This window comes from Xiphophorus hellerii, chromosome 15 (genome assembly GCF_003331165.1).
Source record: "Xiphophorus hellerii strain 12219 chromosome 15, Xiphophorus_hellerii-4.1, whole genome shotgun sequence".
NCBI lineage: Eukaryota > Metazoa > Chordata > Actinopteri > Cyprinodontiformes > Poeciliidae > Xiphophorus > Xiphophorus hellerii.
Window position 1 is genome coordinate 20,935,448 of NC_045686.1, and position 24,567 is coordinate 20,960,014.

A 24,567-nucleotide genomic window follows, 5' to 3' on the forward strand; every position below is an offset into this window, starting at 1 on the left:
ATAAGTAGTCTGTAATTTATAAACTGGTAGGGGATTCTTGTTCTGATAAAACTAGATGGTACTTTCTAAGCTTGTTCTGGATTTGTAAACCTGCAGGAGTTTATTTAGGTCCGATATTAAGAATTTAATGCTAAATGTTGATCTAAGGTAATGAGTAGTTTCTCTAGTTAACCTAATAGGAGTTTCTCTGGATTCTAAGTTTGTTCTAATTCCTGTTCTGGGTTGAGGGAAGAATATAATTATACTAGCTAATGATGGTAGTTGCTATGATTAGATCTCTCTCAACATTTTTGGTCATATCCTTTTTACCTCCTGGGGGAGAAACATCGCTCAAGTACTACATCAGTTTATTGCCCTTTTTTTCCTCCTTTTTTAATGAAAGCCATCACAACCTCAAAGATTAACTCTACCAATGATTTATGGGGACTTCCTGTGTGCTTGAACTGAAGGTATTTCGTCTCTCATCCGTAGCCTTTGTGCAGGTCAGACTGATTGAGGCGAGTCCTGAGGCTCTTAGACGCTTCACGTTCGCTGCAGGCCTTGAAAGTCTTTAAATGCGCGCACTTAATTTTGTCTTATCAAGGCTCTTCATAACTCATGTTAAGATGAGTTGACCTTTAATATTCAAGTCACTGCCATTGTAATAAATACGTCGCCGTAAGACATAGTTTGGACCTTGGACCTCGCAAAGGAAGGCTTCCCTTTAAAAAACTAAACTTTAAAGCAGTTACAAAATGTGAACTGAAATAATAATTGTTTTTCTTCTTCTTCTAAGAGATCTTGACTTTTCTGGCAGTTGTTTTAAAGTACACCGCCTAGAGTCCAACTGCCCCGGGTCTCCCGAGAACAGTAAATCTGACCGCATGGACCTCGCAAACACCTCCACCATGAAAGTAACGAGGAAGAATGTCTTCCTCGTCACCTCCGGTAAGCTGCGAGCCCCGCCGCCTTCGCTGTTCACCACCGTCTCCACGCGTTACGGGCCCTACCAGACGGCAGGTCCTTCTCAAGGTCACAGCTGCGCCGTCCCTCCTGGATCGGCGACTCCTGCGACCCGCCGGCCCGGCATGTGGAGGCGTCGCCGCGCTCCACGAGTTCCCGGAGAGAAAGCCCAGCCTTAATCTGGTCAGCTACTCGGGAATTTGCTCAAAGTTTCCTTGGCAGGTGGCGCTTTAATTATTGACATAGTTGGGTTCACATTTAGTTTAGCCACCGGTGACGTTTACATCAGCAGCAACTGGGAGCCAGAAGTAGCCATATGCAGCACATTTGAAGCTATTTTGAGCAGTGGTGCTTTTCTTCATCTTGTGCATGCAAAAAAAAAAACAACAAACAACTTCTTTTTTTCTCTCTCTCCATTAAATCTCTCGCCCAGCTCACCCCTAGACAAAGTTTACACATATATTTTCAAAAATCCTTGGCTGGCGAAGATACCGCGCCTTTAAATCAAGGAAGCCAGACGACAAGAAAGCGTTGTTTATGTCCGAGCCAATTATTCCTCTGTACTCCTGTCTCCGGAGACATCACCTTTCCCATGATAAAAGGCTTTCCAAGGCGCCCAACACTGCAGCGTATGCTGAATGGAGAAATCACCTATTAGAGAAGAAGTTTTCTTCAGTGCAACTTCTGTAAAAACACAAAAAAAAAAAAGATTTGATTTTGTTATAATGAGAAGAAAAATGTGCCGAGACCTATAGGTTGTTAGCTGGCAGAAAAATGTTGGGGAAAAAACTTTATCACTTAACAGTCAGCTTCGCTCGCTTTTACTTATGGAAGCAGATCGTCGGTATTACGCCGCATCGCACTGAAGTGTTACGGAAACGTAACACTTTCTGCGTTACGTTTTCCAGTGGCGTTCAAAGTGGTTCTGAACTGTTCACATTATTGTTGTACACATTTAAAGCCAGAAGGGAATCGAGCAGTTAAAGCTCGACCTGCAGGATCAGTAGGATTAACTGGAGTTGGAGGAAAAAGATATAAAGAGACAGTTTGACCAAAAATGAAGTTGTTTATAGACGTGGTGCCACTGTGTTGGATAGAGCTGGGAAGTTCTCTTAGTAGCAGAGTATTATTTGATCTTATTTTATCTGAATTGTTAAGCGTTAAAGTGAGGCCCAATGGATTTACGTTCACAAGATTCTCCACTTGATATACAGCTGTGAAAAAAAATTAAAAGACCATTTAAAATGATCAGTTTCTCTGATTTTACCATTTATACATGTATATGTTGGAGTAAAATGAACATTGTTGTTCTTTTATTCTGTGAACTACTGAAAACATGTCTCCAAAATTCCAAGCAAAAGTTTCGTATTTATTTGCAAAAAATGAGAAATGGTCAAAATGACGAAAAAGATGCAGCGCTTTCAGACTTCGAGTAACGCCAAGCTAACAAGTTCACATTCATTTAGAAACGGCAATACGAATGTTTGAACTCAGGAAGAGTTCAGAAAGCAATATTTTGGTGGAATAACCAGCAGGTTTTCAATGGGGTTCAGTGCAGTGCGCTCTTATTTTTGTCCCATAGCTGTACATATGTAACTTTAACTAGAAGTTGCTTTTGTGTTTATTTCAAATGTAATGAGACAAAGAGAGAGAGAGAGAGAGAGAGAGAGAGAGAGAGGAAGGTGCTGAAAAGGTTTAAAGGGAACGAAGGAGTTAGGAGTAGAGGCGTGAAAGACGCATACACAAGTTGACACCCCGAACGTCTGACTGTAAACCTGCAGAGAAACCACATCAATAAACATGTACGTGTATAATAACTGCAACACCACTTAAAAATACAAGTTAATTCAAGATGGATGGGGTGGCAACCGTAGCCCAACTGACCTGAATCGAAACAATGAACAAGTTTTTTTGTTGCTTTTGTTTGTTCTTTTTTTTTTTTTACATTTTAAACTCTTAATTCAACATACTGTATATTCCACAATAAAACTTATAAAATCCTTCAATACGGTTTATTACATCATAAAAACCTGGCGTATAACCAGGTAGTGTAGACCTTTTGCAGACGTGCTCAAAACTCGTATTTGCAAGCAAATGTAAGTGCGAGCCTCAGGGGAAACTGAGCCAACGAATCCGACCGTCGGAAACTTCCCAGAGGCCGAACTGGTTGCACGGTTCTGTTTGTGGGTTGCGTCATGCCTCGGATGGTGGCTGGCGCTTTTGTTGTGTCACGGCCCGTAAACGCCTCCTGAACCCAAGAGGCTTTGAGGCAGCAGTTTTCAGGCCGGTTAACCCCGCTGTAGTTTTACTGAGTGGACTTCACAGACTACGGTATTACAGCCAGACTCGATGTAGTGAGCATGTAATTTAACAATATTGTTGTTGATCAGGAAAAGGAGCCCGTTTTTCTCTGCGAGGAAAGATTGTTGATTGCGTGTACTGAGAACCGAGGAGATAATTTCATTTACAAACATTAACAGCACCCAGCTTGATGGCTATTGAAGGTACTTTTTCCTCAGAGTTCAATGCTTAAATCCAGACGAAGTCGATGCAGTATTTTCAGTGCTTTGTCTCGCGTCAAATCTTGATAAATGAAAAGAGGATAAAAAGTTGGTTTTGAAGGTTTTTAATCTTTGATATGACCTAAAAACCGTGTTGAAAACAAGTGAAATTTCTAAGAACTGAATGCTCCACTAAGGTTGACGAAAAGACAAGAAGAAAAGTGGACCAGGAGGCTTCGAAGAGGCCTTCAACCACTTTCAAGGGGCTACAAGTACTTCCTGTGCAGTACACGTGTTCGCCCCTGTTCTGGCCGATGCTATGCAATGGTAGCCTGGTAAAAACCAGCTCCTTGTCCCACACTGTACTGCAAGCGAGATAAAAAAAAAAATTTTCAGGCATAATTGCACGGGAAAGCAGCAACTAATAGCAGCAACCTCTATTGCTGACTCATCTCAGCAATAGAGTGATGAGTCAGAAGCATTTTCTTGTGAGGAAAAGCGTTCAAGACTGGCTCAATTTAGCAAAACTGCATTTAAAGTTTCCCAAAACCAAAAAATGTGTCACGGTCTCATGAAAGCGGAATTCTTCGAGAAATGAATATCATGAGAACAGAGTGTCTCCACTTAAAGGCTTCAACAATATGAGATCCTTCAAAAAAAAAAAAAAAAGAAGATACATTTAAGAATTGTTACTATAATTTTTTATGCCTACAAAACATGTTTTTCATCATAAAAAGAAAGATTTTTAATTGATTTGCCTAATTTTGCTATATGTTTGTCATTCACATCTACTTGGGGGAAGAAAAGCAGATATCATGACATTTATCCTAAATGCTGTGATGAACACGAAGCTTCATTTGTTCTCCAATGAAACGGCGACTGAAGCCGATGAAAGATGGAAACGTATCGAGCGCAAGAGTAAACGGGCCGTCTGCAAGTTCATTTTCCCAGATGTAAACGTCTGCAATACCTGTTTTAAGCCTCCTTTAAATCGCATCCCTTAATTACATTTTCTCCATATTGAGTCTGATTAGAAGTTGTTTAAATGCGGATCACAAAGTGAGGCCGTTAAAGGAGCTTTCAGTAAACTGACAGCTCTTCTGGCACAAACAGAAGAAAGCAGACGTCCAGCTCACATCTGTTCAGCGAATAAAATAATAAATAGAGAGGAGATTCCCACTTCGCTGGACTTCGCCGTATGGACGGTGGTGGCCCGTTTCCTTTTAAAATGAAAGAAGACCATCACAAATGGTCGAAATCAAACCGTGCTGGGAAGAGAAGAGACATTTTTGAAAAGACTTTTGACAATAATGTGAGTTGCGATGCATGAAAATGAAATATTTGTATTGTCGTACAACTGACGGCTTGTTCTTCTGCCTAAATACGTCAACATTCCCGCTTTTCGTACCGTTTAACATTTTATCCAGACCATTCCTCCCTTAGACCCGGCGGCGTCCGAAGCTATTACTGTATTTTGGGTCAAACCAAATCCTAAAGCAGTGGGGGTTTTTTTTTTTTTTAATCGTTCTCTCTTAGAAAACAAAGATTTCCACATCACAAAGAACCCATAGTGGCACTTTATGACATTAGCTCTGCTAAAGCTGGGCGCATAAGTTTAGTTAAAAAAAAAAAGAGAAAAAAAAGAAAATTGACGAGGGCATAACTTTTAATGAAGTGGACAGCACAGAAGGAGGGAAGAACAACAAGGTGGCCGATGCCAGCGCCAAAAGCCACAGTTCATTTCACTCGGTTAGCCTCTCCATAAAACCTTCACTTCTGTAATAACAAATCACATTTTGACGTTTTGGGGGCTTTTAAGGAATATAGAAACTTCCCACTCCAAACACCAGGGTGACACGCCCTTTTGTGTTCCAGCTGCGGTTAATTGTCAGAGTGAATTAGAACCGGGCTAATGTGGGTTTCCAAACTGGGACGGAGGCTCCAGAATTTAGGGGAAATAGTTCACCCTGGGATTAAGCCAGTGCCATGTGAGTCAAATCCTGGATTTCCCCCAGCTCACTGCGGCGGCGACGCTACCACGTCTGTCAAGACGCTTCCCTCACAGCGAGACGCGGATAACTGGGCTGGGTGGGGGCAGAGCCAGAGACCTTTGACCCAGAATTACGACTGTCTGACCCAGAATAAATTTAGCCAGCTTCTGTGTAAAACCAAGAATGCTGGGTGACTTCACGAGAAAAAAAAAAAAAAAAAAGCGTTCGTTTAAATCCAATGGCTCTTTTTATTTCTCAAAAAGCTTCACTTAAGTATTTACAGTTTGTGCAAAAACATTTAAAGGTTTCAAGGACTTTACATTGTAAGTTCAACCTCAAGGCACATACATGGAACAACATCAATATTTCATCATGAGAACAAAAAAAAAAAAAAAAAAAATTTTTTTTTTTTTTTAAACTTTGGTTCCTAAAAATGTCTCGGTGTGGATGGCTAATGTAACACTGCCGCGTCTAAATGAGAAGCCGGTATTCCCGAACGTAGCCATTTTACATGCACTGCATAAAAATGTATTTTATTTTATTTTGTTTTTTTTCCCAGCCTGCGTCCTCCAAACCACACGAAGCGTTCTGCGGACGCTCGCTCACACTGCAGCTCAGCCACCTCTGGGGATTTCCTTAAAACAGAGAGACGGAGGAAAAATAAAAAAATAAAAGGCCAGTCCAAAGCCTGGTGAGAGAACAAAATGAAAGGCTATGAAGCTAAATACAGAACATGCAACAAAAAAAAAAACCTAAAAAATGTCACTGACTAATAGTTTTGAGGACAGGTTTTGTCAGTATGAAGAAAAGATGACATGAATCCAGAGTCATGTGTTTCTGTCTGAATTTAAAAAATGATTTAAAAAAACGCTTTAATGTGAACAGTCTCTCCATGTTTCAGCTGTTGAATTTTCACAGAAAAACTAAATTATTGAGAGGTTTAAATTGATGTGCAATTTAAAATATATATATATTTTTTTTTTCTTAAAAGCTATGATGTAAATGATTTTCTTTGCCCCCCCACAATGTAAAAACAGTCGGTACAGACGTTCACGTGTGTCGCAATGTTTGGATTTTCTCTTTGGAAATAATGACAAACTAAAAAAAAAAAAAAAAAAAAGAACAAGTTTTTGTTTGCATTTTTAAATGTAGAATATTAAATTGAAATGCAAGCAGTCGCTCTTTTTCGGGTCAAAGAAGGACAAGAGCACATATTTCTTGAATATATAAAATAATAAAAATTCACTGGTAAAGGGAAATAAAAAAAAAAAAACAGCCTCCATATCTGAAGTTGCAGTAGTAAATGCTTCAGAGGATTGTTTTTTTTAAAAAAAATCCATTGTTGTCGTTCTCCAAACGTATTGAAGCTGTGGAGGTTTTCACTTTGTATGATTTTGTTTATTCATTATTTGTGGTGAAAAAATATTTGTGGCGTCACCTTTGAGGTGTTCATAAGACACGGTACCTCCTAAGGTCACAAGCACCAATATGAAAAAAATAGAATAAAAATTGTTTGCTTGTTTTTTTTTACAATGAAAATTCTATCATTTCAACCATCATGTTTTGTGTGGAATTTACACTTGTTTTATTTTCTGTCGGGGTAGATGTGGTTTGCTAACAGGACAACCGGCACACTTCATTTATAGCACTAATAAATTTGTTAAAGTAGGCTAAATTCAAATTTCTACTCATCCATTTTTGACCCCAAGAACTGAATATTTTTGCATTTTAAAACTAAAATAATCAAATGATGTATTTTTTTTTGTCATTACCGTTTTATGGGAACATTAATTTACCAAACAGGCACAGGCCCAAAAAACAGCTGGCTTGTTTTCTCGTCTTCTGACGCTCTACATCTCACTTTCGCTAGCCTCACAGCCTCTAAAATATGTGACGAAAACAATCATCTTTGTCTAGACGCCTTAATATTTTAGAAATGTGTTTATTTCGTATGCTTTTATTCAACTGTATTTAATCTCTGGTCAAAAAAAAAAGCAGCATAACTCCTTTGAGGTACACAAAAGTAGCGGAAACCCCGACTGTTGAGATATAAAAATGGTTGCAGATGTGTCCGTCTTGGACTGCGGCAGGGGGGGGGAAAAAAAGGTAGAATTTTTTTATGCTCTTTGCCTGTGAGTTTGTTTGTATGAGACAAAGCGACATTCAGATTTCTATCATCTGTTGAGGGCTGCAAAAATAACAAAAATGAAAGTAAAACTTTGTATCTTAATTTTATTTGTATTTTACAACAAAAATCCAATCATCTTTTTTTGTTTGTCGTTTTTCCATTCCTGGTTTCTGACCAAAATATGCCTGCTGGCACTCTGCACACACACGCACACACACCCACACACACAAAAGGGAACACTGTGATCCTCAGAAAGGTTTTCTGTTAAGCTGTTGGTCCTGACAGTGACGCCACATTCTGTCAGCGAAAGTTAAGAGAAAACGTAAAACAACCAAAGCTCCACCGCTGCCTGCTCGGGCTCATTTTTTTGGCACAAAATGGTGGACGAACCGTCTTCGGTTAGCTAGTACGCTTGATGCTAACAGTTAGCCTGCCTCTTAGGGCTCTGTGAGAAATGTGCTTTCCTTTCAGCATTTCTTGTTGACGTCTCTTCCCATCTTTCACCCCCTTTAGCTCTCTGTAGCTAGCAAAACAAAGGTAAGGCAAAAATATCCGTCTCCGTTAAACATTCACAGACAGGTGCAGATGCTATGTGGCAACGATTCGACCCGACTTGTTTGACCAGCGTGTGGCTTCAAAATGGGGCTTCTGTGTTTGAAAAAGGCCGGGGCAAACAGAGGTTCATGGCGGCGGGTCACTGCGTGGGACAGTGGGAGAGGAATGGCACGCAGACGACGTAGAGAAACGGTGAAATAAAAAATTGGGGAGGCTGTGGTAACCACAGAAGTTGATGATAAACCCATCTAATCGTGTCCCACTTGGACAATATTTGCTTAGTGAACCGATTCCCAAACCTTTCACTTTCCAGCCCACAAGATAACAGCAGCAGAAACATGCGACGTTCAACTATCAATGGAGTAGGCAGGCATTACTACACTGCAAAAAAAAATCCCTAATTCACGGTAAAATACCTGTATTTAACCGTAGTGGATATTACATTATGACAACAGTGACATGTTTTGAAAATTGCTTTTTTTTTGTTTCTTTTTAATACTAAAAACAAATTTATTTTAATATTAGAATCACACAATTTTGCGTGACTTGGCTGTAGATGGCAATAAATTAGAGTATGCATCAAATGACGCTTCTTCGTCAGATTAAAAGTACATTTTGAAAATAAGCTTATGAAATAAGGTATGAAACATATTTTTGCTAAGCCCACATTTCTGAACTGTGGACATTGAAATCTGAACGTTTTCTTGTCCTTTTCATTGGGCCGTTATCTTCCAACTTTAAATTTAATTTAATTGGTTTATTTGGTTGGGACAGACATACAGCGACATAGACAAACTGAACAAAACAGCAGTCCCATGTTTACGTCATAGTGCAATAGCAACAGCTAATTCGCAGCACTTGTCCCTAGATGGGCTTTTTTTTTTTTTTAAAATACCTCTAAAAGTTAAAGTAATAATCGAACAAACAGTGAAACATGAAACATCAAAAGTGGGTACAGTTCTGTTTTTGACATAACCAGAGTTTTGTTTGCTTCTTAAACGTACTAAAACTGGTTACAGACTTTAAATCAACAGGAAGTGAGTTCCAAACTGCAGATCCTCTCACGGACAGAGCACTTTGAGCAAAAGTGGTTCTTCGAAAGGGAACCTTACAATTTCCATTTGAAGCTGATCTAGTAGATCTGCTGTTGCCCTGCAGTCTATTTATACAATCACTTAATGATTTAGGTGCATATCCATTTAAACACTTAAAAATGCCATGTTTTCATTGGCTGTAAGTGGAAAATATCATAAATGAGAGAAATAAAAGTTTGAAAACAGCTTCATATGTGCAACTAATATGTCTAATGGGTTTCACTTTGTGAACTGAGTTACTGAAAAAAAAACTTTTCAAATGTACTCTGAACGTATCAAAAGAGTTAACTGAATAATTAGATTTTTTTTAAAGTCTTTTAACCTATCAAACCTCAGAATTCCCACAATTTTTGGCCAATGAATGCAACAACCGACATGTGCTTTGATACTATTTTGCTAGATTTTGTTTGTGGATAGAGGGAATTAAAAAATGAGATCAAATGAGGGTCATATCCTGTGACAATCTAGAAATGTCTATTGATTACTTTCTTTTTCTCCAGGGGTTTATGAAAAGGCAGCTGAATTGGCAGGAAAATGAAATAGCAAGAATTTACCATTTTGATTTTTGTTGGCTTTTTAGAATGGAATACCTCCGTTTTTTTACATTTTATTTTAGGTATTTTGTTTCACACAGAACCGCCGACTATGTTACATTTAAAGGAAAAGTTGAAACAACATACCTCACTCCCAAACTAATGACCAAACTGATAACTCATGAGTGGCAAGCAGCCAGTTGGTGAGCTTAAATCAAAGCAAGACCTGACTCAGACCAATTATAAATCATGCTTGTTGACAAATCAGCTAGAGGATCATTTTCTTTTTAAATTTAACCTCTTGCCCATTTCTAACATTTGTGATGCGCTAAGCTAGTTTTCCCACCTCAGACTGGAATAAGTGAAAGAAGAACATAGTGAAAGTCGCAGTAACTGGTTGCATTTGATCACATCAGCTCCAACGTCAGTATCTGTATTTGTAAAAATGTTCCCTTTGGTGTTTGGAGCCATAAAATATTATCGAACTGGCTTGTAATGTGAAAACTATAGTCCGGTCAGTCAGCGCAGCAGTTGGCTAATCGCTTCTGGTTTATGATTTGCGACTGGAACGCTGTTAGAAGATGTGAGGCAATTAACAAAAACCTTCCAACGTACAGCTTTTCCCAGTAGTTAGAAAAAAGGGTTTGACGACTACAATGTAAAAATAAATAACTTTTCCACTAATTATACATTTTTCCATAAAACAAATAATGAAACCAGCTGACTTGTTTTGCTTTTTTTTTTTTTCTCCCAATGTTGATACTCATTTTCTGTTATTTTGTTCTCTTAAGACGTCTGTTTTGTTTCCCGGCAGGTTTTAAAGCTGATCTAACATAGAAATCTACCAGGGCTGACATAGAAAATAACTTGATATGTGCAAAATATAATTTGCTAAAAACATCCTCAACCGCTGCTGGAATTACTAACAAGTGAAGCTAATTTTGCAAAACTCTTGAGGATAAATACTTTCCACCGATTATCTCCGTGATCTGGAACAAGCGTGTTGTTTTTTCTTCTGCTTCAAAAGTTCACCTGCTCTGTAAAATTTCTTCCAACGACTAAAGTTAATCTTCTAGGGGGAGCTTCATCCAGCGCTGCAGATTTTTCTCCTGTTTTTTTTTTTTTTGGTCGGATTATCAGGAAACATGATCAAGTAATTCTTGAAACGTTTTACTATAAAACAGTCAAAGCAAATAATTTGTCAGAAAAAAAAGGAACCAACTTCTAAATCCGACTTGAAAATTGTGAGGTCGTAGCAACAATCTGTTAATTTGTTGTTTTGACAAGAGTCTTTGCGTAGTAGCTACTGTCAATGCTGCTGGTGTTACAACTTGATGTGGTGTTTTTATAAAAAATCTAATCCTTTCTGATGGAAATGGACTCGTCACTCTTAAGAAATTAACTTCAATTTCAAAACAAATAGAAAAACAGTCATCGTTTGCTAATTGTCAAACGGTTTTTATCATAGTGTCTATTTGCTGTTTCTATGTTGATCCATTATTTAGCAGTAGGGTTTGGGATGCCTTATGACAAGTAAATCACGGCTGGAATTAAAATCAAAACCAACTAAATTTTCAGATTTTGGAAAAGAACCAATCTGGAACGCTTTCCGCTCTAAACGTTTCCTACCGTCTGTGGAGCCTCGCAAAGAGTTAAAGACTGTTTTCATCTAGAGCGGGCTTCATGCGGCCAAGTGAAAATAAGGTTGACATATTTTTCTTCCTTTTTTGGTAGGATTACGAGGAAAGAGGTGGGCGGGAATTCTTTAAGCTTGGCCGCCTTAAAATCAAATTGTGTCAGATCAAATGGAGTCCTAAGAAGTGCATAAATGGAGACCTCTCGCACGTTGAAGGGCTGCTGCTGCTGCTGCAGCGTCTGAGCCGGAGGGCAGGAAGAGGGTTTTAATTGAGCCCATGCAGGGATCAAGAGCAATGCGGCCTAGAAATGGAGGGTAAATCGGGTTGGACAGAGTGCGAATCATCCTCCCAGCTACTGTCGCCCTAAAGAGAGCAGGTGCAAACGTTTGAGACGAGCAAAGGGGGGGAAGGAAGGGTGGGGACAAAGAGATAAATAATGATGAGCTAGGCGAAGTGCTCGGCGTGATCATGGGCGGAGCGTGATCTCAAAGTCATTTTCTAATTCATCACTATGTCTAATAAACGCCGGGACAAGGATGAAATATGTGGGTGTATAATTAGCGTTATGTGTGCGCCACCTCCAAATTCATCACTCTCCCCCCCCCGTCTTTCTTTCTTTCTACAATCTCAGAGGAATCTTTATGCTGTAGCTGAAAATCCATATCATTTAGCCACCAAACACTGAAAACACTGTTAGTTTTAAACGCTTCCGTGTCATTAAGTAGCTCGATGAGCGTGGCTGTGCTGCTTGAGCGTGAGTAATGCTGTCTGGGCAAAAGGCTCTGGGGAGAACGGTGGAGGTAAAGTGATCTCTCTGGCCGCTCTACCATTACTTGGTCCCACACACACACACACACCCCCACACACAGTTGAAGGAAAACCTGCCCCCTTGTGGCCAAAAGATGAGGCCAAGAAAAGGACAGGATAAGAGCACATTACAATTAGAAAGGAGCTTCAAGTCTCCTCGTTAGAGACAACAATCCTTTGTTGCTTCTAAGCCCACATTAATTATTTTTTGCTGAAAACTGCACATCCTTTTCTAGACTTTTTGTTTGTGTCACGACTATTCTAACCTCCTCTGTGAAGCAACAGAACAAAGACGCTTTTTATTATCGTGTGGCACTTTTGGGAAAATTTCAACAAATACTCAAGTTTGACATTCTCCATCCACAATTCCATCATCTCTACCCTCTACTCACTTCCTGCCCGGCTGCTGTTCAATATATATATATAAATTTTACAACACTAATCAGCAGTGCTTCAATTCTCCTTGCTCTGTTTTACCGGGGAGTGACTGGGGTGGAAGGGAATAATCGTTTTTAGAGTTGTGAGGATAATAACCAGAAAAGGTCATATTTTGTTTTTGTGGTTAGCAAAGGATCCCAGCCCTCTGGAGCGGCCCTTTCGTTTCCGAGGCTGACGCTATATTTGTCTGTCAGGAGTTACACCAGGATGCCGTGATTGTACAAACCTATGTTCGTGTACAGTACTGACCATTGAAACGACTTTCAAAACCCTGCTGGTTATAAAGAAAAAGAACAAAAGAAGAAGAAAAAAAACCCCACTTGTGTCTCTTTTTTTCTAAGAATAAAAAAGATAGCAGAGAATCCCACATTATTATCCACAGTATAAATTACATTGTAGACAGATCTTGGAAATATATATGGTACAGTTATATTTCACTAGAATTTTTGTATATATTTTTTTTTTAGATGTCATCTACACAAACAGTGTGTATTTAAGCAGTTGTTTCTGGTCCGTGTCCGTCCGAGCACTGCATCACGTGTGGCAGAACTCTGTACTGGGCACGTTGCTGCTCTTGCAGTAGGCTATGCTGTTGTTGCTGAGGTGACAGTCTCTAAATCCAATGCCCCCGTTGGGCGTGTAAATGGGCTGGATCCGGAAGTCTCCCTTGAGCAGCTGCTCATTGTTCAGAGCCACTATCTGGAAACTGGTCTCAGTCATCTCCAGGATGGAGTTGTCCTTCTTGGTTCCCGCCTCGCAGTAGTCGTCTTTTCTCCGCCCGCGGTTGTATTTCCACTTGGTCGAGGACGACCGGCTCTTCCGGTGCATGTGCCAGCAGAACAAGCCCAGCAGCGTCACCAGGATGATGAGGACCGCTCCGCCTATAATCCCAGCCATGAGCAGCGTGGAGTTCAAGGTGTCCTGTGGGGCTTGCTCGCGTCCGGGAGGCTTAGTGGAAGCGGGCGCCTTGGTCCTGGCGTCGGAGCAGATAGTATCCTCTCCTGGCCTGTAGGAGTTCAGGGTGTCCAGAACGTGAACGCAGATCCGATACACCGAGCGGGGCTCGAGGTCAGTGAGGCTTAGGTGGCGCCGATCCCCGCTCACCGTCCTCTCCCGCATCCCTTCGTTTTGCCTTTGGCTACTTTTGACCCAAGTGACTTTGTAAGCTGTGACGGTGAAATAGGACGCCCAGCTCACCTCGATGTTGGTGGAGTTGACCACATGGAAGGAGATCTGAAGGGGATCCTCATAGGGGGGAAGTGGCCCAGGGGGGTTATTATGGATGGGTGGTAAGGGAGGAGAGGGGGAGTCGAAGTAGTAAGGGTTAGATGTGGTGATGAGGGTGGAAATCATAGTTGTGATAGGGGCGGTGGTGGGTGGAGGAGGGGGTGTGGAGCGGAGAGTGGGCCAGGGCGTTTGGTCAGGGAAAATAGGGCACTCAATAATATCCAGCGTGAGCTCTCTGATTGTCATGCCTCGCACCTTCTCTGGACTGTTACACACAAACCCCCTGGCGTTGATGGAGGACGGCAATGACTTGAGCCACACCACCACCCACTTGACAGAGCAGTCACAACGCCAGGGGTTGCTGCGCACCACGAGGTGCTTTAGGCTCGACAGGCCATCGAACACTCCGTGTGTAAGAGTCTGCAGCTGGTTGGAGGAAATATCCAGTCTTTCTAGCCTGTTTAGGTCGGCAAAGGCCGCCACAGGGATCTGGTCGATCAGGTTCTCCTGCAGACTGAGCTTGATCAGAGACTGGCTGGGTAAGAGGGGTGGGGGAAAGGTGAGGGAATTCCTAGCCAGAGCCAGCTCTCGGAGAGAGCCCAGGTCCCTGAAAGTCCCTGGCGCTATGCCCTCGTCCGTCAGTAGGTTCCCGTCCAGCAGGAGGCGCTGCAGGCGCGTCACATTCTGAAAGGCCTCCTCTGCAATAACAGCTATGCGGTTCTCATCCAACCGCAGCTCCTTCAGGTCCTCAGGAAGGCCAATAGGAACACTGCTTAAGTGGTTCTTGGTAAGGAAAAGGAGCTTAAGGCTTTGCGCCTCCCTAAAGGCCCCTTCCTCCACCCCCACTGTAGAGATGGAGTTATCATCAAGGTGCAATTCCTCAAGTTTACTCAGCTGAGCCAAGGCTGCTCTGGAGATTGTTTGGATGTTGTTTTCCTGAAGATGCAGGACTTTTGTGTTTTTGGGCAGATTTATGGGGAATTCATCCAGCTGGTTGCCGTACAGATAAACAACTTCTATGGATTCTAGATTGTGAAATTCCATAGGGAAGCCGGCATTGTTGATCTGGTTGTTATGTAGGTAGAGGATGCTGTAGCCCTCCCCTATCCCCAGAGGCACTGATGTCAGGCTGCGTTCGTTGCAGTATATAAACGCTTTGTCACAACGGCACACTTGGGGGCAAGAAGCAATTGGGCTGAACTGCATGTGAAGGCTAAGGATGACAGTCAACCAAAACTGCAGAAATGATGCCCAATCTTTATTCCACGGTCCAGAAAGAAACTCCATAGTGGAAAGCCAAAAAAAGGAAAACCAAAAATAAAATATATATATATCCCCCTCCCAAAAAAGGGCAATTTTGGTATCCACCAAAAAAAAAAAAAAAAAAAAAACCCAGACCCTGCAAAAATGTCCACCAAAGGAGAGTCTACCAACAATTTACCGTTAGTTGGGAACAAAGACAGTAATCCCGTAAATAGTCCTCAGCTGAAGAGCTACGGCCTCATTCACGGTGGCGGCTCCATCCATGCTGAGACGTCAAACAATGGTGGGACCCTTCACTCGCCGCTCCACAAAGAGCTCAGCCAGGGCCAATTTGAAGATTCGCAGGAGAAGGCCGCCACAGGCTTCGCTCGCCTGTCCGTCACACACTGCTGGTCCCAGACCACCGCAGAGCCCACAGGGGGCGGCATTTGGATCCAGCGACCTGTGGGAAAATGAAGGAAAGCTAAATAAATGTTTTGTTTTTTTTCATGGAATGGTTAGTTCTTGAAAAATGGGGACCTTGTTTTTTCTTCCGAGCCTTGTGTACCTTTATTTAACATACAAACACACACTTTTCCATCTATGTGTCCCTGTCTCTTGAATAGACAACCCGGGTCACGTATTGTTTGGAATTATACACCGACTATGTTATATAGGGAAAAAAAAAGAGTCGTCGTCTGATAAATATTCAGAACAGCTCTCACACACATCCGGTCTCACAGACATAAAGAAGGCTTTTATTCCCCTCGCGCTCTATCAAAGGAGGTAATAGAGCACTGCAAGGACACTCACTCATGGATTCACGGGGGCTTCTCGGCAACATCGGGGCCCGCTTAATGGAAAACATGATAAAAAGAGATAAGGCTAATACAGACATCGGCTTTCTAAGTGCCAACATGGATGCACAAGACGGTTCCTGGTGAGAAGAAGACAACATGAGGGGGGGGGGGGGGGGGGGGGGAGATGGATAAATAAGAGCTGAACCTGCTTTTATTGTTATTATTTTCTCTTTATTTCCACCTGCTTGAGCAGACGTTGCACGGAGAGGTGCACGAGTAAACACGACTGCTTACAGTAAACAGAGGCGACTGTTTTGCCGGTGGCCCGCAGAGGAGCTTGTTATTACCAGCGCAGACTGGAATGACGTGCAGATTTAAGGCCGGGGACATTGGGGAGAAGCAGAGGCAGTCGAGGAATAGAGACACTGCGTGTCGGCTCCTCCTCCGGATCGGCGTGACATACACGACCTGCCAACTGGAATGGGATTGGAAAAATCATATTCCCCTTCAAGCTGCAATGCATGACCAATACAGGCTTATAACTTAGCACTGGAGAGATATTGAGCACCGCCCCCCCCCACACACTACCACCCCTCCGGATCCATTATTCCAACTTTTACAAGTCATCAAACACCGCTTCTTCCATCTTTGCGGGATTTAAAGATAGTGGTCGTCATCTGCAGCTTTCAGCTTTGACCGAAGCCCCTCCCCGAGTCGGCCACGGCGTTGGGAGCGAGGAGTTGAATGTTAAGCACTGCAGTGGCCATGAGTGTAGATGAAGGGTTCCTGCTCGGTTTGGAGCAGCCAGAAAGAGACGGATTGGGGAAAACAGGCAGAGTTTGTGCCTCTTTTAAGGAGAGTAGGACGCTTTTGCTAATGACATTTTGGGTGAATTACATCTGGCAGCCGTAACGGGTCAAATCTGTTTAAAAAAACAAACAAACAAAAAAAAAAAAAAAACAGATCGATGGATCAATGGATGCACTGATCGTGTCTTACTGACTGATCCCGGTTTTGTGTTTTACACTAACAATTATAAAACATAGAAGTGGAAAAATATGCTGCAGGTTCTTTGATGTAGCTATGAATAGATTAGAAAGTGAAGAAATCACCATGTTACCCTTAGTTAAACATGAAAGCAAAAGAATACATAGCTACTTAGTTATGAAAAATATCTCACACTTTATATATATATTTGTGTGTATATGCTGTTTTACAGTATATATGCCACCAATACCTAGATGGGGCCTATAAGAATAGACTATTCTTATAGGCCCCATTGTCTTGTGCTTTAAAGAGTGAACTTACAAATAACTCATTGAAAAAAAAACATGCAACACTTATGTGACTTATGTGGACGTATTTTGGACGCTCAGTTGAAAACAGAGACACTGACAAACAAATTACATGGAAGCGCCGCGAGAATACCGTCAGTGTTTTTAGCTAATTGCTAGCTAAAAACACTGACGTTAGCATTAGCTTCACAGCTTTTCTCGAAAGTGATGCTATGTTTATTCTTTTTGAGAAAACAAAATAATATTACTTTCTGCGATTCCTAGGACCGTAATGTTCAGTCAGTGGACCCTTCAGGGACAAAAACCGGATTCTCGGTTCTCCAAACCATCCTGTCTCGTTCTCCTGAACCCATCATCATCTAAGCTGGTTTTCAACCCAACTCAACCCAAATATACAACACATATAGCCGCGCTTTTAAAAAAATGTACCCTGCCTTTGCTTGTTGTGGAGATGGGAGCCAGAGACAGAGGAGCAATCCTTTGACACACATCTGTGATCTACTTTTCTAAATTGAAAAGAGCTACATTTAATCAAATAAGCTTCAGGGGTGGTGGTGGCGATGGGGGGTGGATAAGGATAAGCAACTGCATGAGGAGATAAAATGCGGCTGAATCAACAGCAGAAGGCAGCAGCATCAAGATTATTATGGCAGCGTGAGTCAAGCGCCACCAAGAATCCAAATTATAACCTTCAAAAAGCAGCACAAGTTTACAGGAAAACACCAAAATTCCCTCATGTCAAATGCAGACAGGAACCAGCACGTCAGGGGGTGCTCTTTCTTTTCTTTTTTTAATCTCCCCCCCCTCTCTAGCTCTCTTTCTTCTTTTCTTTAATTTCATTTCCAGTCGAGGGAGCACAGTTTCTCACCACCAGATGAACGCGGTGATACGCGACCAGGACAATCCGATTAGGAGAGTGGGTTTAGCGCCTGAAACGCAATTTAAGAAAGAAAGAAAAAAAAAAAAGTTTTTTTTTTTTTTTCATTTTAAATGGATAGGACCGTTTAAAAAGAAGGCGATCAGGTAGACTTCAAAGCGCTGCCCTGTGAGCGCTGTTCATCTGAATGAATTATTTCTAAAGGACGGGGGCAGGAGAGCGTGCAGAGCATCGAAAAGCTCCTCCAAATCACAAAACAGGAGGAAAAATAAAACGTAAAGCGCAGTAATCCACGGCATCCAACTAACATGAACTAAAAATGTGGAATTAATTATTTTTTTAAAGTGTATAATGCGATGACTGTAAAGAGGTTGAGTTGTTCTGTGTGTTTGCACATACATTATAGAAAAAGTCTTCGATCTTAATGTCATTTAGGCCAGAGCCACACATGGATTTCTTTCCGTTTCTCTCCCGCTTTAACATGAGACATTCTCCGTACCTTTTGCGACCCCTCGTCCATCTCGAACCCCGCAACCGCATTTAACTTTTGCCCTCTCTCCGATCCTCCGTCCTTCATGCGGTCCCGCTGCGTGTCCGTGCGTAAAAGGCTCCCATCAGCGGCGTGGACCCGACGACTCCTCGGAACAGCGAAACATTTTTATCCCGCATGGGTCCCCCCCCCCCCCCCCCGTCCTCCGTCTCCTGCGCGCTCTCTCCGTCCGTGCGTCCGCACTTTTTCACCGGGTGTGCGTGCGTGTGTGTTTGCGTGAGTGAGAGCGAGAGCTCCGCCGCTTCCACTCAGCACAGTCCGCGGCGCACCGGGACCGAGGAACGCGGCTCCCCGCTCACACACCGTCTCCGCGCGGCGAGGACGCACTCTCCCGATCCGCTCCGGCGGGCCATGGCGGCCAGCTGCGTCCGTCCGTGTGTGTTTTTCTTTTAAAAAAAGAAAGAAAAAGAAAAAAAAAAGAAAAAGTCGCGAGGCTCAAGTCTTCTTCTGCCTGCGCAACTCGGAGCTCGGACTCCCTGCGAGCTGTTTTCCAAGATGGATTCAGTTGATAGTGCGACGTGCCTGCTCCGCTCACCTCTCCCTCCCTCCCTCTCCTCTCCTCTCCTCCGCCCCCTCCTCACGGTGAAGAATGCCTCTCCTTCCAGCAGCTCCGTGATGGCTCCAAGCCACAGATCCTCCCCGCCGCCTCTCAAACTGCACAAAATAGTTTGCCTCTCAACAGACTTGATCCTTGCGCGTTATTCGCCCAGCCTCCCCCTCTCACCCCGCAGCGATAACACGGCTTTCATTTGCGCTTCATGCACAAAATCCAGGCATTCGACTTGGAGTCACATCCACGGTGAAAAAACCCCCAACAAAACAACCCCAAAAACCACACAGAAGATTCCTTTGTTTCTTTGGATTGGTGGATTTTGGTGGCTAAAACCTTCAGCTGCACTGTTCGCTATGTGTTGGTATTTTATGATTAGCTCAAACTCGCTTGAAAGTTTGGTTTTAATTCGTGATGTGATCGAGTTAAAGAGTGAAAAGCTGAACCCCTTTGAGTTTTTTCAGAGTTTTCCACGGGTATCTGGATCAGCCCTCACAGCAGAACTAATGTAACAAAGATTTTACCCTAACCCTACATCCAGTGGCGAAAATAGCATGAATTGGGGCCTGGGCAGACTCTTCCTCTGTGTCCCCCCTAAACAAAACTGAACACATCCTCTCTGCTTGAGTTTAGAAAGGGCTTAAAGGGGCAGTAGCCCCGTCATCTCTCCCTCATTTTTTTTGTCACAAAGTATTTTATAGGACCACAAAGAAAACATATCACATGAAGTTTAATTTGTTTTAGTTTTATTAGTGATGAGAATCGATTAAAATCTTTAATCGATCTGTAATTTATCACAATTAATCACGTTTTAATCAAACCATTTAATAACATTAACAATTTCAATTCAAAAACCCTTTTTTTGCTGCCAAATTATTGAATGAATAGAGAGATGAGCTCAACAACAAAGATATCAATTTTTTAAAATCTGTTAAGGTTATTCAGCCATTCGATTGGTGCAAAGTGCTATTATATCTATTCAGCTTTCAAGTGTTTCCCTCATCAGCCATGTAGCTTCTTTGACACTTCTTTAGAAATGTGGATGCTAACATTAGCATTGGGTACACTTGTGCTGCTGGAGCCTCGGTGATGGGCCACAACAATCGTCTTTTCTAGCATCATCGGATCATTTTTTGAAGCAAAAATGAACACAGAGTGTTTTAAAGTAGCACCAATTCATAATTATAACCTGCAAATGGGATTTAAGTCACTGCTGTGGTTTATAGGCTTGGTTTAAGAAAAAAGCTCGGAGTGATATGACTCCCAACTATTACAATTAAAAATCTATTACATCTATTACATTTGCTAGCTAGAGAATGCTCCAATAGAATTAGCGTTACAAACCGACGTCAACGTATTTCTCTGAATTTTATGGGAAATGGATATTGTCCAATAGCGTGTGTGCAAATAACTCCAACTTTCAATGTTCCTTGACTGTGGCAGCCATGTTGGATTTACAGTCATAGTTTACGACTTCCAGCTGATCTTCAGCTGGAAGTCGTAAACTATGACGTCGTATTTCAGACGTCATACGACAAATGTAATCCACTGAAACATGCACAACTATATTCCTTAAAGCAAGGCACACCTAGCCGCAAGCGCTAGCATGAAATACATACAAAATCCTACTTCTCTCTTTTTTTTTTTTGTCTCATGCACTCAAAATAATGTTTAAAAAAAACAAATGGGGAAATAAAGCATGAAAGTTTTACACTCTTTTCCAACTAAGATAAAACCAGAGATGGAGTTACGGTCGTAACATTTGACCCTAATCAAACATGTTTGAACATCTTTAATGTTGAAATGAGTACATGATGTGCTGGATTGTGCATTTAGAAACGAAACAGAAATAACCACTGATTGAGTCCGCATTCGTCTCGGTCATTACTTCAATTGTTCCCAGCGCAAGTCAAACACCAGGAAGTAATTACAGCCTCAACACTGATGACAGTCGTCCGGTGAATTGTTTGTTGGAACCCTCCATGTCCTCTTATGCAACCAGGGTCACTTTCAACTGTGACAAGCTGATGACTCCACGCTTTATCTATCCGATAACCTCTTCTTCACCTGTCCAAATCCTAAGATGTCCCCGCGTGTCTGTTGCACTCTTTATCTCCTCTACTCCTCCGCCTCACCTTTCCACCCTCTGGTTCTACTCACACAGAGAATGCAGTGGAAAAGCAACCAAAATTGACCTATAAACTATAAAATGTACATTTTTAGCTTCTAAAAACATACAGGGCTGCGGCAACAGATGCTAATGTTTTAGGAAACCAATAGGAAAACATTAAACTATAAGTTACACCCTGGCCCTGTTTGGTACACCCAGGGGATTTACTACTTCAGCCTTAATCTTATAAATTTATGGGTCAGAGTGCCAAATATTTGCTAGTAGTTAACATAGCTTAAAAACTTAATGGCGCTAGCATGACTATGATCAAAATATTAGCATTTTTCATCACACCGTGCAGTGCCTGAACGGATTTGACTCTCTGTAGTGTTGCCCGTTCATCTGTTATTGTAGAGAATAAATGTTAGATTTTTCAGTGATTGTGCATCTTAATGCTGTTCTTCTGATATGTGCATTTCCACCGCCATCTTGTAATGAAAAACATTTCTCTTTTTAAAATGAAAAAATAGCAGTCAGATTAAGTATAGTTTATAAACAGTTGTTCCTTAAGTAATTTAGATTTTTGAATGAGTGATAAGAGTAGCACAAAGTAATCATGAAGAGAGTGAATCTGTAAAGTCATGGCTTTAGCTGCTAGTTGAGTATTTAACACTCTGTCAACACAGAGAGGAGAACAATATAAAAGTGGCAGAACACTTAAAAGTATTTTAAATGCTTTTGCCGCCCCCTGGCAGAACGTTACCCTGGACAGTGAGGCGTATTTCCCTTTTTTAAAACAGGGTTTGACGGAAGTTGTCTTTTCACCAGATGCTCGACAGACATTTTAATCTCAACGCCGCTTCTAAGATTGTGGAAAGGGACCAATTTTGGCAACAGAAGCCAAAAAAGTATTCCCATCTTATCTAGGTTTACACACTTTTCAGCATTTATTAACCAACTCACCTCTAAAAGAACAATATACCGACTCTTGATCTGAGTTGAATGTAAACCTGAAAGCTGAACGATGACAGAATATATACTTTATCTGTTTTAGGCTACGAAGAAACGATTCAGTCGTGCAGCAGGGTAGTTTATGGCCATTATGCAATTTCAGGCATCAAATTTCAGAGGAACATCAGTTTAAGCCATTTCATTTTATTGCAGTTTCTGTTTAATTTATATCCACCGAGGCAGAAAAGAAATGAAATACAAGTGAAAGCCATAAGACTTTCAGATTCAAAGGCCCCGGTTTTACTTAAAAAAAAAAAAAAAAAAATTAAACCTGTCATGTTCTTTGTTCCCCCCCCCCTTGCAGTCGAGGTCAGAAAGGCACACGGGAGTCACAGGATCCACACGGGTCAGCAGGTGCACATTTTCCCTTTCATCTCTGCCTCCGGTTCCCGAGCGGTATTAATGTTTGACTTCTACTGACCCGTTTCAACATATACAAGTCACACACCAGACTGCCGGCAAATAACAAGGCTCCCGTTTAAACTGCAGTCAGTCATTTCGCGCACGCGCCGCGACGGCCCGACTCGTCAACTCCGTCACAAGACAATTCGGTTGTTCCAAACGTCCCCTCCTTTCATGTCCAATTTCGTCTGCCTTGTCCCCAGGACGGACGGCTGTTGCGAAGCCCCAGTCCACAACGTTTAATTCCTTCATAAATCAAGCTTCTCTGCACGGCATGCATTATTGATTGACTGAATTTAGAGGAAACGGCCTATTTTTATTTTCCCTTTGACGGACGTGCTTTGCGGAGGTGCACTTCGTTCCCGGCCGCCACCGCCGCCGCCGCCTCTGCCTCCGCATTATGGAATGTCTCTTTCAAGCAGCCAAATGAGAATAAAAATTACAGCTACCTGAGGGGCCCTGAGAGGACAAACACACCGGTGCCATTATACGACCCGTTAATTTAATTGTGTTTATTGTTGCCAAGCAAAATAGCCGAGCGGCATTTACGTGTAAAAAGGCTGGAACAGTATTAGCGCTTTAGTTTGTTTTTTTTAAAAAAACAAATGTATTATTCTGATGAAGTGAGTCTGTTTGGTGCATTCTTTTAAGGTTTGATGACTGCATGCTGTGCACTGTATTGGAAAGTATTCTCACCCAATTAAGTTCTTAATATTTTGTGATATTACACTTCCAAATTTTTACAAACTTCTAACTTTTTGGTATTTTATGCATGCATACTGTGAAAACTGTGGCATGTGTGGGAGGAAGCCGGAGAGAACCGACGCACAGGGAGAACACGCAAACCGGGAATCGAACCCAGGACCTTCTTGCTGCAAGGCAACAGCTCTACCAACTGCGCCACTGTGCAGCCCTCCTTCTAGAGTCTGATCCATTAATTATTCCTGAGCAGCTTTTCTATTGACAAAAATAACCCCGACAGCATGACGCTGCTATCACCATGCTTGAGCATGAAGGTGGTGTGTGCAGGATGTATAGTAGAGGCGGAACGATCCAACTTATCGGTTAATAGACATCAAATGGGTATAAATATTGGATCCATGCTAGCGCGGTAGCATGGATCTTTTAATTGTTTTTATTTTTAAAGTTTCTCAACTCTACTTCAAAAATGTTGTTTTGATTTGCTTTCATATAATATTTTGTACTTTATTTAGGAAAAATTCACATAATTCATGTTATGTTATTAGAATATTTTATAGCTCCCTATAAACTTTGCATTTAGTGCTACATTTGAACAAAATTATTCACAGGAAAAAAAACACAAACACCTAGAGATCAGACGTTTAACTCAAAAAGTATCGGTATCAGTATCGGCGATATTTTTTCCTACATTTACATGGTATCGGATCAATACCAAGATATGTGTATAATACTGTATTGCATGCTTGTTTTTGTTTTTTGTCCCATGTTTTCCAAAGAGTTACGTTTCACACAATGAGTGGTTGTCATATCAACACATTCTTCCACCTGAGCCGACTCCTCCACAGGTGGAATTTAGTGAGTAATTTGATGACCTGTGGATTTTATTCAATAGAGAAATAGCAGATAAATAGGCAGGTGCATTTTTTAAGTAGCAAAACTGTAAAAAACATTTTCTTTTCATTTTCCTTATCCTACATTTACTCTACTCCATAAAAAGATAAAGTACATTGGAATTTGTGGTTTTTTTAACGGGACAAAATGTAGGTATATTCAATCCCTTTGCAGGGCATTTTTTCTATCCACATTCCATAAAGGCAGAGTAAAATGGTAAAACATCCATGCGCGCCCTTCTCTCAAATCTCAGAGTGGAAATTCCCCCTGCCTTGCCCTGTGTT

The 24,567-nt window shown here is 41.7% G+C and overlaps 1 protein-coding gene across 2 annotated transcripts in view; it reads right to left on the bottom strand.

Moving 5' to 3' along the window:
• Window positions 1-5,658: 5,658 nt before the first annotated feature.
• The window catches only part of flrt2 (fibronectin leucine rich transmembrane protein 2), a 61,192-nt gene continuing 42,283 nt past the window's right edge, over window positions 5,659-24,567 (bottom strand). The window contains exons 1-2 of one of the 2 annotated variants that reach the window (XM_032585216.1): window positions 18,567-19,168; window positions 5,659-15,558 (exon numbers count right to left, since the gene is read on the bottom strand). In XM_032585216.1, the coding sequence (XP_032441107.1) occupies window positions 13,161-15,140 (1,980 nt within the window). In that variant the 5' untranslated portion in view covers window positions 15,141-15,558; window positions 18,567-19,168 and the 3' untranslated portion in view covers window positions 5,659-13,160. Of the gene's footprint in view, window positions 15,559-18,566; window positions 19,169-24,567 lie in introns of those variants that run through there. The other variant, XM_032585217.1, reaches the window with a different exon arrangement.